Consider the following 19,403-nt stretch of genomic DNA (forward strand, 5'->3'; position numbering starts at 1 on the left):
CCCTTCTCTTGTCCCAGTTCTAAGGGGCTACGCTTTCAACTTTTCCTCATTCAGTATGATGTTGGCTGTGGATTTGTAATATATAGATTTTGTTATTTTGAGGTATGTTCCTTCTATGCCTAGTTTGTTGAAGGTTTTTATAATGAAGGGGTGATGGATTTTATCAAATGCCTTTTCTGCATCTATTGAGATGACCAGATGGTCTTTGTTTTTACTTCTGTTCATGTGATGAATCACATTTATTGATTTGCACGTGTTGAACCATCCTTGCATCCCCGGGATAAAACCCACTTGATCATGGTGGATAATCTTTTTGATGTGCTGTTGAATTTAGTTTGCTAGTATTTTGCTGAGGATTTTTGCTACTGTGTTCATAAGGGATATTGGTCTGTAGTTTTCCTTTTTCATTGTGTCCTTTCCTTGCTTTGGTATCAGGCTAATACTGGTTTTGTAGAGTTAAGGAGGGTTCCCTCTTTCTTAATGTTATGGAATAGTTTCAGTAGAATGGGGGCCAGTTCTTCTTTGTAGATCCGGTGGAATTTGGCCGTGAATGTTTTGGGGCTTTTTTGGGGGGGGGGGTGTTTCTTACTGTTTCAATCTCACTAATCATTATTGGTCTTTTCAGGATTTCTATTTCTTCCTGATTCACGATTGGGAGGTTGTGTGTTTCCAAGAATGTATCCATTTCCTCTAGGTTTTCGATTAATTGTTTGTGTAGGGGTTTTCATAGAGTCACAGATGATATGCTGTATTTCTGTGGTATCAGTTGTGATGCCTCCTTTTCATTTCTGCTTGAGCTTATTTGAGTCCCTTCTCTTCTATTTCTGGTTAATCTGGCTAGTGGTCTATTGATTTTGTGCATCCTTTCAAAGAACCAACTTTTTGTTTCATTGATCCCTTGTAATTTTTTTTTTTTTTTTTTTTTTTTTTTTGGTTTCCGTTTTGTTTAGTTCTGCTCTAAGCTTTGGTGTTTCTTTCCTTTTGCTAGTTTTGGGTTGGGTTTGTTCTTTTTCTAGTTCCTTGAGGTGTGACATTAGGTTGTTAATTTGTAATCTTTCTGTCTTTTTCATGTAGGTATTTAAGGCTACGAACTTTCCCTTAGCACTGCTTTTGATGTATCCCATAGATTTTGGAAGCTTTTGTTGTCCTTGTCATTCAATTCAAAAAAATTTTTACTTCCATCTTGACTTCATCAAGGATCATTCAGCAGGAGGCTGTTTTAATTTGCATGTATTTGTGTAATTTTGAGAGTTCCTCTTGGAATTGAATTCTAGTTTTATCACACTATGGTCTGAGAAGATACATAGTATGATTTTGATTTTTCTAAATTTACTGAGACTTGTTTTGTGGGCTAACATATTATCTATCTTGGAAAGTATCCCATGTGCTGATGAGTGAAATGTATAGTCTGCAGTTTTGGGGTAGAATGTTCTGTAAATGTCTGGTAGGTCTATTTGTTCTAGAGTCCCATTTAAGTCCAGAGTTTCATTGTTGATCTTCTGCCTTAATGATCTGTCTAGTTCTGTTGGAGGAATGTTGAAGTCCCTGTCTATAATGATGCTGCTGTTTCTTTCTTTCCTTAGCTCTAGTAGAATTTGCTTTACAAATCTGAGAGCTCCTGGCCGGGCGCGGTGGCTCACGCCTGTAATCCTAGCACTCTGGGAGGCCGAGGTGGGTGGATCGTTTGAGCTCAGGAGTTTGAGACCAGCCTGAGCAAGAGCGAGACCCCATCTCTACTAAAAATAGAAAGAAATTATATGGATAGCTAAAAATATATATAGAAAAAATTAGCCGGGCATGGTGGTGCATGCCTGTAGTCCCAGCTACTCGGGAGGCTGAGACAGGAGGATCGCTTGAGCTCAGGAGTTTGAGGTTGCTGTGAGCTAGGCTGACGCCATGGCACTCACTCTAGCCTGGGCAACAGAGTGAGACTCTGTCTCAAAAAAAAAACAAAAAAACAAATCTGAGAGCTCCTGTGTTACGGGCATATATATTTAGGATTATTATATCTTCTTGTTGAATTGATCCCTTTATATATATATTACATTACATAATATTATATAATGACATATGATTATCATTGTCTTTTTTTTACCATTGTTGATTGAAAGTCTATTTTATCCAATACGAGAATAGCTACTCCTGCTCACTTTTTTTTCCATTTGCATGAGATATTTTCCCACATCTGTCTCTTGAGTCTATGAGAATCTTTACCAGTTAGATGGATTTCTTGGAGATAGCATATATTTCGGTTTGGTTTGGTTTTGTTTTTATCCATTCAGCTAATCTACATCGTTTTAGGGAGCATTAAGACCATTCACATTCAATGTTAGTATTGATATGTGAGATACTGTTCTGGTCATCATTCAGATTGTTACCCACTTGTTTTGTTCTCTCCCTTGTGTTACTGTTTTATAAAAGCTGTGACTTTTAACTTTTGGGTGTTTTTACACTCATGGGTATTGATTGTTCTGTTCCATGTATAGAACACTTTTAAGCATTCCTTGTAGGACAATTCTAGTGATGACAAATTCCTTTAGTGTGTGCTTGTCTGAGAAAGACTTTATTTCTCCTTCATTTATGAAACTTAGTTTTTTCAGGATACAAAATTCTTCACTGGCAGTTACTCTATTTAAAGAGACTAACGACAGGACCCCATTCTTTTCTGGCTTGTAAGGTTTCTGTTATGAGAAGTCTGCTGTTAGTCTGATGGGTTTTCCTTTGTAAGTTCCTTGATGTTTTCACCTCACGGCTCACAGGGGTTCCTCCTTCACATTGACTTTGGGCAGTCTGATGACTATATGCCTTGGTGTTGCCCTTTTTGCAATGACTCTCCCAGGTGTTCACTGAGCTTCTTGTATCTGGATGTCTAAAACTCTAGCAAGACCAGGAAAGTTTTCCTCAATTATTCCCTTAAACAGGTTTTCCAGATCTTTTGCTTTTTCTTTTCTTTTTTTTTTTTTTTTTTTTTTGAGACAGAGTCTCACTCTGTTGCCCAGGCTAGAGTGAGTGCCGTGGCGTCAGCCTAGCTCACAGCAACCTCAAACTCCTGAGCTCAAGCGATCCTCCTGTCTCAGCCTCCCGAGTAGCTGGGACTACAGGCATGAGCCACCATGCCCGGCTAATTTTTTCTATATATATTTTTAGCTGTCCATATAATTTCTTTCTATTTTTAGTAGAGATGGGGTCTCGCTCTTGCTCAGGCTGGTCTCGAACTCCTGAGCTCAAACGATCCGCCCACCTCGGCCTCCCAGAGTGCTAGGATTACAGGCGTGAGCCACCACGCCCGGCCTCTTTTGCTTTTTCTTCTTCCCCCTCAGGGATGCCTATGATTCTTATATTCAGCCATTTTACATAATCCCATATTTTGTAGATTTTGTTCATTCCTCTTGGTTCTTTGTTCTTTATTTTTGGCTGTGGGTTAATTTGAAAGAGATGTTTTCAAGCTCTGAAATTTTTCTTCTGCTTGGTCTAGTCTATCCTTCAAACTTTCCATGGTGCTTTGTATTTCCATAAATGAATTTTTCATTTTCAGAAGTTCTATTTTTTTTTTTAACATATCTATCTCTTCAATAAATTTATCATTCATTTCCTGAATCAATTTTCTGGTTTCTTTGAGTTGGTTTTCCATTTTCTCTTGGATTTCATTGGCCTTCCTTACAATCCATATTTGAAATTCTTTATCTGTCCTTTCAGTATTTTCATTTTGGTTGGGATCTATTGACAGAGAGTTGATATGCTCCTGCGGAGTGGGGACCTTTCACTCTGATTTTTCATATTTCCTTAGTTGTCATACTGATTCCTTCTCACCTGGAACAGTTGTTGCTTCTTGGTTTTAGATTATCTTTTGTTTAGATGGGACCTTTTCCCCCCTTACTCTTAAGGGTGTACCCTGTAACACATGTTGGGTAAGGACCTTTGGCTTTTCTTGTGGGTACTTTGATCGGGGTCTAGGTTCTGGATGGATACCTTGGTTATAGATATCCTTAGTGTGGTGGTTTTCTCAGTTGCTAGATATTTGTAGGCTGTAGCAGGAGTATACTATGTGTGTGGGCAGATTCCCTGTCTCTTGTTGACAACGGGAGATGGAGGTCTTTAAAATCCTTTCTCTTTTCCCAGACCTGTGGTCTTCTTAACAGTGTGAATTACACTGGGATGCCCAGTTTAATCTCTGAGACAGCAGTTGGTATTTGTGAGTAAAAATCAAACATACCCCATATGATTGAATTGGTAAATGCTGTAATGAACTGTACAAGTTGTCCTCCCTGCCAGTAGGTGGCGCTTGTCAGAAAGAGCCAGCTGCAGTGTTGCTTTCTGGGACCTGTGACTGGCTCTAGTTGATCAGGAAAAGCACTCAGATGTCTCAGGCGATGGGTGGATCCCTGAAGCTCCCAATTCACTCCTTTTTGTGCTCCACCACAGCAGAGGTGGATAGAGGAGCGAGGCTGGGTGGGGCTGGGTCAGATGAGCTGCATTCAGCCTTCATAAAGGCAAGCACAAGAGCTTTCTCTGCAAGTATCGACGTAATAAGGATGATATCGTGGAATATGAAAAAAGGAATTAGTCAACTAATTCATGTTATGGTTTAGTGGAAAGCTTCTGACCAGTGTATTGTGGCTTCCTTGTAAGATAGATCTACAGATTGGAGATGGCAACAAGCTAGCATCATGGCTTGATGATACTAGCTGTTCTGATTTCAAGCTTACAAAGGAAACTTTTGATTATAATGCTCTATAAATTTCCCTGTGGGGAGAGAATGCATAAGTAGCCAATGCAATAAATGACCAGGTTGCAGATATCTTTCTCTTTTTAAATAGGTCAGTGGACATCCTAGAGAATTCATTGTCTGTTGTGGTTTGATAAGCATGAATGGTCTTAAGAGACCTCTCCTTCCTGGAAGCACTGGCTGGTGTGGACCTCTTCTGGTCTGCATGGTACAAATCACATACCCTGGACTGCAGAGGATGCCATGGAGGTGACACCCCCACCTCCCAAACAAGCAGCGAGGCCTCTTTGATGTTCCTTTCTCACTCTGAATACTGTTTTCCTCCTAGATCGGGTAAGCTGCTTCATCTAATAGAGCAGTTCAGGGCTCCTAAAACTGGTAACTGAGCACTTTGACACTCTGATGCTCTAATTAGTAAAAACATCTGTTTGTCTCTAAAACCTCCTTCAATCCCTTAAGCAATTAAAGTCTTTCAATTTTGCACATCAGAATGTGTTGATTCATAGGTAATTGCAATGTTCTTTATAAAGAAAGAAATTCAGTAAAATATGCTAAAATAACCAAGTGACAGTTCCAAGATGGAATGAAACAGTAAGAGGGACACCTACTGGCCAGAACTCACCACACCATACTCCCCCTTGCTCTTTATGAGCCTTTCATCATTCTGCTGTATGACAGACCACAGACAGCATGCGCTGCTCTGTCTCTGGATCTTTGCACATACGTTTCCTTCTCTCTGCGGTACCTGTTATTACCTCCCATCCCCTATATCCTCCACACACACGTGTAAACACACCTTCTTCGCTTGGCTATTTCTTTTTCATCTCAAGTGACATCTGTCACCGCCCAGAGGAAACTTCTTTCTAACACAGAAGATATGGCTGGTGCTCATGTTCTATCTCCCCACTAACTATACAGCCACAATTATTATTCAGCTCTGTGTCCCATGCATCTAGCACAATGTCTGGCTCATAGCAGTTCAATAAATACTTTTGATAATGAAAAAGTGGTCAATTTTGTTCACTAATGCAGGCAGACAAGATCATTGAATTTGTACCACTTACATGACAGTATGTGATACCCATGACTTAATCAGAAACATTCTCAGCCTCTCAATATAAAAGAGCAATTTTTCATACTAACGAATAAGTGTATAATCTTCATACATTTGTATCATCTGAGTAATCATTTTGGAGACATTGTTTCATGGCTGCGGCCCAACTCTGTGAGGATGTGCATGTTCTTCCCAAGCTCAGCAGGATGGACCATACCTACATCTCCAGAAAGGTGGGCTTCTCCTCGGGATGTGTGCACAACCTATTAAACGTACTTCTAGTGTTAACATGACTCTAATAAGACAGGAAACAATGATAAGGAAAAAAAGAAGAAGAAGGAAAGGCTATGCAAGTTAGCACTTGAGTTGGTTCCTAGGCAATGCAGAAAATCAGACAAAGAGAGTCAAGCATTTACTGGGAACCTGCCATGTGCCTTGCATGACTTTTAAATATTATAGGGAAAAGATCAGGAGAAATGTTCCTGGATCAAGAAATCTATGCAAATCCGGCAGTCTGGAATAGATTACTGGCCTTACTCAACTGGCAAAATACTCTTTACCTCCCAATGTTTTCACTGGACATCTAAAAATAACACTTCTATTATAATCTACCTTGTCAAGTGAGGATAAATTCATTAAAGAAGATAAAATGCCTCAGAGAGATGCTGTAATTTATTATCATGTTTTTGTCCTGGAAAGAGAACTCAATGCCTGAAATACCAAGAAACCATCTATTCTCAGGGCCAAGAACATCACTATGACCCAGAACAGACTGAGTTCTGGCACGGTAAATGGTACAAAGACGTCTCAGGATGAGGCACAGAAGGAAAGAAAGCCAAGAGGCCAAGGAGGTACACAAGAAGCAGAACACACACTGGTAGACAAAACAGTATCTGACTGAAGAAAGCCATGCTGGCTCTCCACACACAGCAACTCTGAGTTAACCAACCACCACTGTATCATCTTTCACCTTCTGAACTGGACTGAAATGGCTGCTCTTTAGAGGACAGTCTCTGTGTCCGACAGCTATTTACAGAGACATGAATCATACGGCGGTGAAGTTCACCATTTCTTATTCTCTCACCTCAAATGCCCCAATTGGCTGTTTGACACACACATATTTTAAAAAATTAAAAATAGTGCTATCATGTCTCATCAAGATCAACCAAAATAAAGATATTTCAGAGAAACTCAAATACTCCTTCTCCCGTAACAGTTCTTCTAGGAAGAGGAATACACTTAAAAAGCCTGGAGCTAAATTTATGAATGGTATATACCAATTGATATATTGTTGATTCACTTCAGATGAATCCTAACTTAATGAATGCATCTCGAAAGAGGTACAAAACAAATAGAAAATTTTATGTGCACATAAATACTTATACAGAGAGAGAAAAAGTGAGAGAAAAAGGTGTTATATATTTTATAGACTTTCTGTGTCACATATTCATTCACGTATCGTTCATAATATAAGTATACCAAAAAATTACAAAATAAACCCCAACAACTGGCTAATCCCTGACAATGCTGAACAGTTTTGAAAACTGTATGTAGGTTAACAATTCTATCATGAAATCTAATGGCTTCATATTAAACAGTTACCTGTGTCCCTGAAGAGGACTGTTAATGCTTAGGATGTGTACACCATTGTTTTGATCATAGGGTTAACATCAAAGTTTGGGTTGTTTTAACATTTTAATCACCCTAAGAGGGCACGAATTAAACAATCAGGTCTTTTGGTTGAGTCCAGACCATCGACACATATAATATATATACACAGAGCAGTTTCCATACACTAAAAGCATAGAAAACCAAATTCTGACACCTTGCTCAAAATATCTGATACCTCCTAGTTTTATAAATTTTAGCAAGTCATATTGCCTCTCCAAGGCAAAATTTTCTCACCTCCAAAGTGAAAATGAATATTAATTCTCATTTTTACTATTCCACAGAGATACTAAAAAGATATAATTTAAAAAAAAACAGCATTTGACATAGCTTTGAAAGTTCTCTTCATTCAACTGTGTGTTCCTAGAGTGTGGTGCCCAAGAGATACTCATGTATACACAGCGTTTGCCAAATTATTAGGCACTTAATAAATACTTGTTAAAATAATGTAAATAAAAATTAGAAAGTCAGAAAGCCCTTTTTCAATATATTACAATGAAGGGATATGATTGTATCTCTGAACATACCCATAGTTAGCCAATGAATTTGCTTCCAATCTTCCAAGTGAAAGTGAATTTTAAATAAATTTGGAATCCAAAGGCAAAAAAGACACAAAGCTTATTGACTAAGCTTTTATATTATGCTTCTTCTAAGAAATTCTAGAGTGCAGCTGTTTTTGTAAATGAGCTATTAATATTATAGAAATCAGCTTTCTCCTCTTCATTTACCACTTAAAATGACAATTACACTACTGAATGATGGAATATACTTGAAAATATTAATGCAAGTTATCTCTATTTTAAGTGAAGTGTAACTCAGTATTTTAAAGTACTTGTTAGTCAGCAGTCTATAACAGGGGACTGTAAAACTATACCCTGTGAGCTAAATCCAGCCCACTATCCACGAGTGAATGGCTTTTACATTTTTAAACAGCTGAAAAAATTTTGTAAAAGAACAGTATTTTGTGACATGTGAAAATTATATGAAATTCAGATTTCAGGGTCCATAAATAAGTGTAACATGGCAAAGCTCATTAGCTTATGACGTATTGCCTGTATCTGCTTTCACCGGACAGTGGCAGAGTTGAGTAGTTGCAACAGAGGCTGTATGGCCTACAAAGTTTAAATTATTTGCTACCTGACCCGTAATAGAAAAGTTTGCCAACCACTGATCTTTAAGAAGCTGGACAGTGATATTGGAAGTGACATGAAGTTTGAGTAATGCTCCCCTAGACCTAGGGCTCCCACATTTTCTAAACTACCTCCTCACTCAATGGACACAGTATAGAAAGTAACAAAAAGTACTCTACCTGCCATTTTCCTTGGGGGACCTGAAAAAAAAATTTTAAATATTAAACAGAGTTTGAGACAGTTATTATATTATATGCATCATTCATCAAAGTGCAAGTACTTTACATATTTCTTTTGATTTTCTTTGAAATGCTTCCTGAAATGAAAATGTTTGCATGGTCAGACACTGACAAACTTTTATAGATTAAAGGGAGTAAAGGCAAAAAGTATTCTATGTTAAAGCCAATGATCATTCCTGTCTTTTAAACAATTCACATGTGGTTATCTCTTCATAAATAAACTTTTCTTAGTAAGTCAGCAGAGAATTTCAGTTGTTGACATGGACAAAATTGAGAACCTTCTTTTCTGGGATAATGTGTTATGTAGTATTAAAATCATATGGTACACAGTAAGGTATTAAGGGGCTAAGGTAATGTCAGAGTTGACTAATCTACAGGATATTGCACAACATTTAATATTTATTTACTTTATGTAGCAGATGCTTAAGCAGAACTTCCCATGTGCCAGGAACTGTGCTAAGTATTTTACAAAAATTAGGTCATTTAATCTTCATTAAGATTTATTAGTATTCCCACATTACAGATAAAGAGACTAAGGAACAAAGAAACTAAATAATTTTCACAAAGTATTTCAAAAGCAATTTTTTTAAAAAGCAGGATTAATATGTAAATTTTCTTTTTTATGTAAAAGTAATATACCCAAAAGTATCCGGCCAGAGTATAAAGGCAGGATATGAAGCCAGACCAGTTGGTCCCACAGGCCATGTTGCCCTTCACATGCTGCCAAATGGCCTCACATTCTGAGGTTCTCATCTGAGCTGAATCGCAACTGGAGGCAGCATTCTGTGAAAACACCTAAAACTGAACTGGGAGAATGGCCATGGTGTAAGAGTAGGTAGAAGGTTCATTTACCATGCTTGGCCTCTCTTCACTAAGCCCGTATCACTAACTATCTGAGCACCCTTGGACAAACTATTTAAATTCCTATGCTCTGGTTTCCTTAGTAGAAAAAAAAAATGAAGGTAATAATAACTATCTCATAGCACTGATAATAGAATTAAATGAGAATGTGTGTGTGTGTGTATATATATATGTATATACATATATGGCCTACCACACTATAAATGCTATATAAGTGCTTGCTGTTGTTTTTGGTAAACTCGGAAGTTTAGACAAAAACATGGCAAACTTGAGCTGTTATGTTAATTATACTGTCATTTTACAGAGTGCCACCCCCGTCCTCCTTGGCATTGGAGAACTGGGCCACAGCTATCCCCTAAAATCATGGTATTGAATCTAGCATGAAGGTTCAGAGCAAGAGCTATAAAGTCAACCACTTTGTTTCAAAATTCCTCCTCCACCCCAGTTTACAAACTCTGACTTTGGGCTAATATTTCATCCTTTTAAACCTGTTTCCTCCTCTGTAAAGTAAGTATCAATATCTATCCTGAGAGGGTTGAACATTAAGAGAGCTCAGTAATGGGAAGTGCCCAATACAAAGTATTCACTCATATATGTTCACAAATACTATGCTGTAAGTCTTAAGCAGGGAAGAAATATCTTAAAAAGAAATCTTTCTGGTTTACTCAGAACTGTTATGTTTGAAATGAGGACTAACGCATCCCTTCCAGAGTGGCCTTACACCAAGATATCAAAATCACGACACTAACAAGATTTACGAAGATGCTGAGGACACATCTAATCTGACTTCAGGCTCTCATTAGTGCCAAATCAAAGCTGTGTAACTTGTCAACAGCAAGCCCTTGACATGAATTCCTAAGTTCTTACCCCAGCCCAGCTATAGACCTAGTATGTCTGTTTGAATATACTATTTTGCCTTTTTCTAATTTAGTTTCCTTACCTGAAAAACTAGCATCAAGAATGCTAATTTACCATAACATTACGTTACAGCATTCAAATAATTTGTTTTAGAGTCTATATAATAAACATAAAGGATATTCCATTTGGAACAAAGAGTGCTACTCTCTCAGTAAGTCTATTTACCTAAATCCAAGTACACGAATATCCTTGTAGCCTGGTAACCCAGTGAATGCACTTGCAACCTGTTAAAAATAAAAATAAAAATTATAACTATGTCAAAATGTGAAAAAGTACATAGGAAATGATGCTTTTAAGAGTAAAATAAAAAGGGCATTGTTTACAACTATTAGAAGCTTGTATATATCCATAGATACAGGAGTCAAAAAGCAAAAGTAAAAAATAGTTATAATAGTCACAATGTTAGAAAATAGTTTTTACCGCAACACTGCCACATTTTTCTTTTTGTCTTATAAGGTTTTAAGGTGCTTTAATATTATATTAATTTTTTTTGCAAATTATAAAAAGCATACTTCTTATTGGTAAAGCACTGATTTTCCCCTATGTGATGAAATGTGAAAAAAAAAAATTCGCTTCAAAAGAAGCCATAATAGCATTTTTAATTATTGTTGTTTGGATTAGAAATCTGGCCACAGCACACACTGACAAACAGCCTAGTATTTGTTTGCTATAAATGTGAAGGTGTGGGTGGCATCTATTTCCTGCTCCTACAACACAAGAAGATCATGGACGCACTCAACATTAAAAAGAAATCGGCAAGCCCTGAGGAGCCCCAGGAGAGAGACCTTGATGACTGCTTAGCACGAAGGAGGTTGTGAAGCAGTGACCAGGTAACTCAACTGGTCAAAAGATCAATTTATGAGCATCACATCTGCAGGAGCTGGTTTTATTCCTGAGTCTTTAAAATCCAGCCATGTAACTCCATATGAGCTTAGTGACTGGAGAGGTCAAAAAAGAATGCTAGACTGGACTAAAGGTGCAAAAACAATCAGGTTGTACACAAATACATATTTTCACAAAACTGAGTATTTAATCCATAACATTTCGGAACGTGACCACCTCACCAGATGGGTCACCATGGGGCTAATATCAGAAAGGAAATAAGTTAATGGACCTTGGTGACCTCTCTGGGTATCTGCTTTTAACCAAGTCCTCATATAATCAGGAGAGTGGGATTTTAAAAAATCTTGGTTCACCGAAGATCTTCATGCCTTAAGAATAGGGAATCCAAACCCATGAAATGTTTTGGCTACAGTAATTTGCCTTGTTTTACTCTCTGAAAGGAAAGAGAGAAGTATTATAATTCTTGCAGGAGGCAGGTGGAGAGTAGAATCTACAGGACTAGGAATCAGAAGACTGAGGCTTAGTCTCAGCTCTTTGTTTTTGCTGGCAGAGTGGCCAGGTGCAAGCCTTCTTTTATGGAACTAATACTGCCTGTCCACTTACCACATCTATCTTTATAAGATTAAAATGAATGTACCTAAAAGTATTCCACTAACTGAAAAATGCTGTACAACTGTATATTATTACTAAACCCATCCCAGTCTGGGCTTTGCCATCTCTTGAGTCTAACCATGTGTAGGTATTGTATTCTACTTCATCACATCCAGTTACCTACTGTACAACAGTCCAGTTACAAGAAGTTATTCTACTTTATTAGCAACAATATTAATATTAATAATAGGTACAAGGTATTGAGTAACTGCTTTGTGTCTGCTGCTTTGCAATTTTACTTCAAATCCTTACAACAATCCCAAGAGATCCATATTATCACAATTTTATGGATGAGAAAACTGAGACCATAAGATATCAAGTAACTTGGGCAGGATCAAACTTTTGGTGAGTGGCTGAATCAGAATTCATTCAACCCCAATTTCTCTAACACTGAAGCCCATATTCTACCCACTGAATTACACTGCCTCTTCCTCTTCCCCCTGCCTCATGATAAATATGCTTTAAAATTAGGACCGGGACTGGGAAAACTGTGACGTTCACTGTAACTTCTCCTTTGAATTAAAATGAAGGGGACCATGTAAAATACAAAGGAAGGAGCACTTTGAAAAGCAAGAAGAGACCTGATTTTCCCTTCTGTTCCTAGAGAGGCTACAATGACCATGAACAAGTTATTTGGCCTCTAGGGCCTTGTCTGTAGAATGGAGATGCTCATCCACACAGCTGCCGTGAGCACACAGAACGCAGCCTGCGTAAAGCACCATGCGAGGGAGCTGCGTTGACACTGTGACTGCCTTCGGGTACCAGCACTCCCAAGCCTATCACACTGACCTTGCCCTCTCTGACGTCGTCCTTCATGCGTCCCAAGCTTATCTTGCCTCCTCTTCCTCCCACCATTCTCCTCATAAAGTAAAGGAGGAATAGCTCCTGAACCTTATCCTCTCCAAGCAAGCGTTCTTTCTCCTTGCACGACTTCCAAGAATCCCTGGAGAAGCTGAAGGAATAATCCGTGTGACTGTGCCCTGAGGGCGAGAGCTGAAGGCCCCTTCAGTCTGTAATAAACATGGCGACGGGATTCTTCAGAGACATGACCCGCGCCTCTGCTGTTCCACATAAAGTGGCTGTTGGTGGACATTTCATTCCAGGGAAGGGGACAAGGGTGTAGAGATAAGCCAGGGAAGGTGTTTCATGGTGGGCCCAGACCCTTCACCACCCTCACATCACCTCAACTCAATAGCTACCTACTTCATAAAGTCCTTGCTGCAGAAGTTTTTCAGAGCGTTTATTGGACTTTCTCTAAATCTGCAATCATTCCATGCAATTGTTTAGCCAAACACAAAGGCATATTAAGGGTTCCTTAATCAAAGGGCAGCAAAAACCAGACGGCCAATCCAAGATACTATCTGATGCCAGGTGGCCACTGGCCTGGCTGACATTTCTTCCACATACCATACAGCCTTGCAGCTTGAACTTGGCCACACAGCTAGGAAAATGAATTCTCTGGCCTGCACTCCCCAGGTCTGATGGCTGCAATGATGCTGTTTGGCTGAGAGATGCACATTTTTATTTCCCATGTGGACACAGTGTGGGGGGAAGGAAACTAATCCAAGGTAACGGCATTGACAAATTTGGCCAAAGAGAACTGCATCAAAAGGGAACGGAAAATAAATAAACAGGAAGGAATGATGTGTCATCAGACAGAGAAGGGTGGATGGGCGAAATGTCTTATTACACAAGGGCAAAGGCACACTAGAAGGGGGCCAATGGGTCATTTTTGACTAACAGAATCTTGAGTTTTTGTCCTCTGTAGAATTCTTCCAGAAAGTAAAGTTATGGGATGGTCTAATCCACTGTTCTTTAAACAAATCCCTCTTTATTAATAAAAACACCTCCAACTAAGGAACAGAGATGGGAAGAACATTTATTTTTCACTGGATGCCCTTTTGTGCTTCTAAACTTTGTACCAAGTATTACGTATGTGTTTAACTAATCAACATTTTTCAATTTAAAAAATAAAACTAAAGATGAAATGAAAAAAATCAAATTGAATGTTTCCTCAAGAAAAACAATACATTGTGCGTAGTTTCTCAAAGAAACTTGTTTCTTCAAATATTATCAAGTTAAAACCATGCCACAGAACACATTTTTCCTTGGCTGTGCAGTAAAAGTTTGAAATAACATTTATTTATTGGCAGATGGCAATATTTTTGTTTCTATGAAAGAACTCACCTATCCTTGTGTGAACTTTTCACAGAGCTTTCCGAAGAAAGGCCTATGTCACTACCCCAGGAACCAGCTAGATGAACAGCCTGAATCCTAAACCTATCTTTAAACAGGGTTGTGAATAAGGGAAACTTACATCACCAGCAAACTGTCTTGTTTATTAAAAAACAAACAAACAAACCACTCACCTCTGAAATAAACTCTTCTACAAGGTGCTGGTGGTGGAAGCTGGAGGGATCCTGGAGTTCTTCCCTGTATTGCTTCCCCAAAAGGTGGATACTGAATTCTGCAATCTGTTCAGCTGCTGGTTGTGTGGGTTCTTCTAGCACATTCTCAATTTCATTGCTAATCTGGATTTTTAGAGAAAGAACAGTGAGTGTCAATGTTTATTCATTCAATCAACATTTATTGATATTGCCTACAATGTGTCAGATACGGTGTCAAAGACAACTTTTGATGACAACCTTTTATATAAAATTATACTTTGGAACAAATTGGGTGGACTTTAAGACATAGGCTAATATTAAAATTACGATGCATTTGTTCATTCCTTTGAACACATACTGACCAGTTCAGGGGATGGTAGAAAATTTTCCACAGGAAACAATCAAAGTGAGTGAAAGAAGAGTTGACTATGCTATAATTATCATCTAAAAATAGCCTCGAAGGATGTTCCTCAAACTTTTTGGTCTTGGAGCCCCTTTAAACTCTTAAAAATCATTGAGGAACCTAAAGAAGTTTGGTTTATGTGAGTTTTACCTATAAATAATTACCAAATGAAAAGCGTATAAATTTTTTAACATTTATTAATTTATTCTGAAATAATAATCCTATTACATGTAAAAGTAAAATATTCTGCAAAATAAAAAAATTTGTGGGAAGAGTACATTGTTTATATTTTTTGCAAATTCTTTAACGTGCATGGGTGGGGAGCTTGTGGCCTTTTAAGTATGGCTTTTTGACTGAATCCAAATTTTACAGAACAAATCCTTTTATTTTTCTTAATACACTTTTGTTTGTCTTTTATATTTTTATTTTCAAAATGAGCGTATTTAAAACACCAAAGAATAAAATAAATTTCAACGAAATAATCCTCCCGGATTGACCAGCACAATTAGAACATTAGTGAGCCATAAAGGCTAAACTGACAGCTGCTACGCTCATCATTTAGTTCTAACTTCCTCTGCCTGACTGGTGCCACTACCACACGAAGCTGGTTGGCGAGAGTTTATGGGAGTTGAGTATGCCACTCTGTTATCAGCTTTTGACAACAGGGCACTGTGTTTCTGTTTGAAGTGGAATTTTTGAATAGCTGCACAGCTCAACAGTATTTCTTAATTCTTTCTGCTTAACAGCCCATCATGTCAAAGAAGACCAAGAGAACATTGAAGGAAGAAAACATATTTTTTTAATGAGGATTGGGAATTGCAATATTATCTTGTTTCTGCTAAAGATAAGATGATCCACTTGCTTTGTGATACTGTAGTATCAACATTAAAGAAATTATGAGCATTATAACATTCATAAGGACCACAAATGTGTCAGAGGGAGAGGCCTGAAAGGTTGTATTGCAGAAATTAAAAGATGAAAAGCAAAAGCAAAGACAATTCTTTCAAGCAGCAATAAGACCTGGAAATAATGTCACTGAAACAACTTATAAAGTAGTTTATATACTTGGGGGAGAAAAGGGAAGCCATTCAGTGACACAGAAATTGTGAAAGAATGCACTGTTGAAGTTGCAGGATGCTTAGACCCTAATAACATTTCAAAGTACAAACAACTACCTCTTTCAAGGAGAACCATAACTGATCAGCAGCGTGAATTAGCCTTCAACTTAACAGAACAACTTCATACAATACTTCAAAAGGAAAATGTATATTATTCAATTGCTCTGGATGAATCAACTGATACTACTGACTGGGTGCAGGTTTTATACTTTATTGGGGTCATAACAGAAGATTTTCTTTGCTACAAAGAGTTACTCGCTTTGGGCACTCTTGTGAACAGAACATGAGGAATAGATATCTCCAACAAATTTCAAGATAAATGTTGTGAAGTTGGACTGAATTTCATAAATTTAGTGAGTGTATGTACAGATGGTGCATACACTGCCTACCTTCACCTTCCATGACAGGAAAACATAAAGGGTTTATTACACAGATTGAAAAAAAAAAAAAGTATTAACAGGTCCAGATGCTCTCATTTCTTTTCACTGTATCTTGCATCAACAAAATCTCTGTGCTAAAGCTGCTATTCTAAGTGACACTTTGCAACAAGTTATAAGTATTGTTAACTATATTCCTGCAAATGCAACATGGCATTGTCAGTTTCATAACATGCTACAGTTGAATGATGAGGTATTCAGTGTGGATTTGCTATATAATTCTAATATGTGTTGGCTATCACAGGGACAGGTGTTAGCCAAAATTTTATCTCTGCAAGAACAGATAAATTTTATGAATAACAGAATCAGCAATGTGAATTATTGAAAGAAGATTTTCATAAGAATGCAGCATTTCTGTGTGATATCACGTCAAATCAAAACGATTTGAATATTTCTTCACAAGGTAAAACTTAGTCTATATATGATATGTGCAAAAAATCTAAGCATTTCGATAAAAGCTATCTTTTTTCAAAACAATTCTTCAAAAGGAAATTTCAGATGAACATTTTCCCCTGTTAGCAAAGGTCATTGATGAGCAGGACGATATAGGTAAATCATTTGAAGAAAACACAGACCAAAAAGAAATATGTCTGCTACCTCTTTTTGTATTTGTTTTCATTTGTAATATATTTAGAGCTGTGTAAATCTAGGGCAAGGATCAGCACACTACAGTCTCCTGGCCAAATCTGGCCCACAGTCTGTGTTTGTAAATAAAGTTTTATTGGGACACAGCCATGTCCATTTGTTTACATACCGTCTGTGGCTGATTTCCTGATACAACCTATTAATTGGAGAATACCATGAAAGGTTCACTGAATTTGAGAATCATGACATCACACTCAAATTAGCATTTCAGTCTCACCTAGTTGATATCACCAAGGCACCTAAAGAACTACAGATGGATTGATTGAGCTCTCAGTAGATGACATTTTAAGTCATTGTTTGATGCTAAGAAAGATCCAGCTGAAATATGGAAAAATACCCACACCTTCGGAGACATGCCTGAAAAATGCTTTCTTGCTTTTCAACCACTTATTGCTGCAAATCTGCATTCTCCTACCTAACCCAAATCAAGATGCCCTTAAGATTACAAATGACTAATACCCATCTAAAGGATCAACTGAAACTGTGGACCTCCATGCTGCAACCAAATATTCAAATGCTTTCCAATGAAAAGCAGGCATAACAAAGGCATTAAAAGGTTAGTTAACCTTAAAATTAACAAATAGTTTTCATTTTTTGAAATTGTTAAGTACATAGTAATAGATTTTTACAAAATAGTGTACATTTTTAAGTATACCTAATTGAAGTTTCTTGAATGCAGCCTTATTTGATTCCAGCTAAATTAATGCAGCCTTCCAATATGAAAAGGTTCCCCACTCCTGGTCTAGATTAATAGCATACAGCTGGATTCTCATATCTTCTTCCACATTCAATTAGTTACAATATGCTGTTTTAGTTGAAGTATATGAAAAAAAATAAACTGTCCACATGGATATCTACTGGGGAAGGGAGAAATATATTAATAGCCTTTTCAGATAATTGTGAATATCCTTTTCTGATATTACATCAAATTTAACAAGTAGTAATTTCTTAAAGGTTAGTTTGCTATGTGGAATCTGAAACCATATTCAACAAACTTTTTCTACTCTGTAACATTAAAATCCAGATCTTCTAGTCAAAGCTGAAATAATTTAAGAACAAAATAAATATGGGATTATAACCCAAAGAATAAAATAAATATTGATGAGTCCATACTGATATAAATAAGAAAGAAATAACAACAGTTTCTTACACAAGAATTCCAGTTAATAAAGGTAGAAGAAATGAGGAAAGTAGAATGTCACTACTGGGACACTACAGTAAGAACTGCTGCATGCAAAACACACTGGAGCTCATCTAGTCCAAGTCCTTCCATTCTGATACATAAGAAAACCAGGGATTGGACAGGATGAATGAGTAGCCTAAGGACTCACAGTGAGCCAATAGCAGCGTCAGGAATAGAACACAGGTGCTTTTTTCCATTGTATCATTTTTCACCCCTGATGGATCATACATAATCTGAGGCCTTCAAAACTTCAGAATGGGAAAGAACCTCAAAGATCCCACCATCGCTTCTGATGCTTGAATTCTCTCTGTGAGATCCCTGACAAATGGCTGCTTGTCACCAGTTTAAATGGCTCTGCTGAGAAAGAAGTGTGACTTTCAAAGGCAAAACAGACTATTAACTTCCAAAAAGCTCTCATGGTTGGAAAGTTCTTAATAGTAAACCTAAATCTAGCTCCCTATAAGTTCTACCATTGATCCAAGTTCTATAACCTGGAGCACATATAAAAAACTGTAGTCCCACAGAATCCTTCAAATATGTGCAAGCAGCTATCGTTTCTTCCTCGACCTTTCACTAGTTCCTCTCTTCCAGATACTTCCAAGGCTCTCAATGTCTGTCTTAGAGTGTGGCACCCACAAGTGAGATCTAATCAATTAACATATGGTAGGATTAGCACCTCTCTTACAATAGACTCTAGGTTTCTATTAAAGCAATCTAAAATTACACTACTTTTTCCTAGTTTTGTTTTGTTTATTCCATAACTGCTTCATACTACTGATTCATAATGAGACTAATATCAACAAAAACTCTTAGTCTTATGGAATTTTGCACAAGATTTTGCATTTTTCCATATTAAATTTCATCTCATTATATTTGGACAGAGATTTCCATTTGCAGTTTATTATAAAAGAAATATCTTGGGGCTGGGCGAGGTGGCTCACGCCTATAATCTTAGCATTCTGGGAGGCCAAGGTGGGAGGATCGCTAGAGCTCAGGAGTTGGAAACCAGCCTGAGCAAGAGTGAGATCTTGTCTCTACTAAAAATAGAAAGAAATTAGCTGGACAACTAAAAATATATAGAAAAAAATAACTGGGCATGGTGGCACATGCCTATAGTCCCAGCTACTCAGGAGGCTGAAG

General features: G+C 37.6%; 1 protein-coding gene across 1 annotated transcript in view; it reads right to left on the reverse strand.

The window, feature by feature from the left end:
• IMPG2 (interphotoreceptor matrix proteoglycan 2) overlaps positions 1-19,403 on the reverse strand; it is an 85,158-nt gene that overhangs the window by 26,119 nt on the left and 39,636 nt on the right. Inside the window, exons 7-9 of the mRNA XM_069471961.1 lie at positions 14,460-14,621; positions 10,762-10,820; positions 8,758-8,778 (exon numbers count right to left, since the gene is read on the reverse strand). Coding sequence (XP_069328062.1) covers positions 8,758-8,778; positions 10,762-10,820; positions 14,460-14,621 — 242 coding nt within the window. The remainder of the gene's footprint in view (positions 1-8,757; positions 8,779-10,761; positions 10,821-14,459; positions 14,622-19,403) is intronic.

This window comes from Eulemur rufifrons, chromosome 7 (genome assembly GCF_041146395.1).
Source record: "Eulemur rufifrons isolate Redbay chromosome 7, OSU_ERuf_1, whole genome shotgun sequence".
In the NCBI taxonomy this organism is placed as follows: Eukaryota; Metazoa; Chordata; class Mammalia; order Primates; family Lemuridae; genus Eulemur; species Eulemur rufifrons.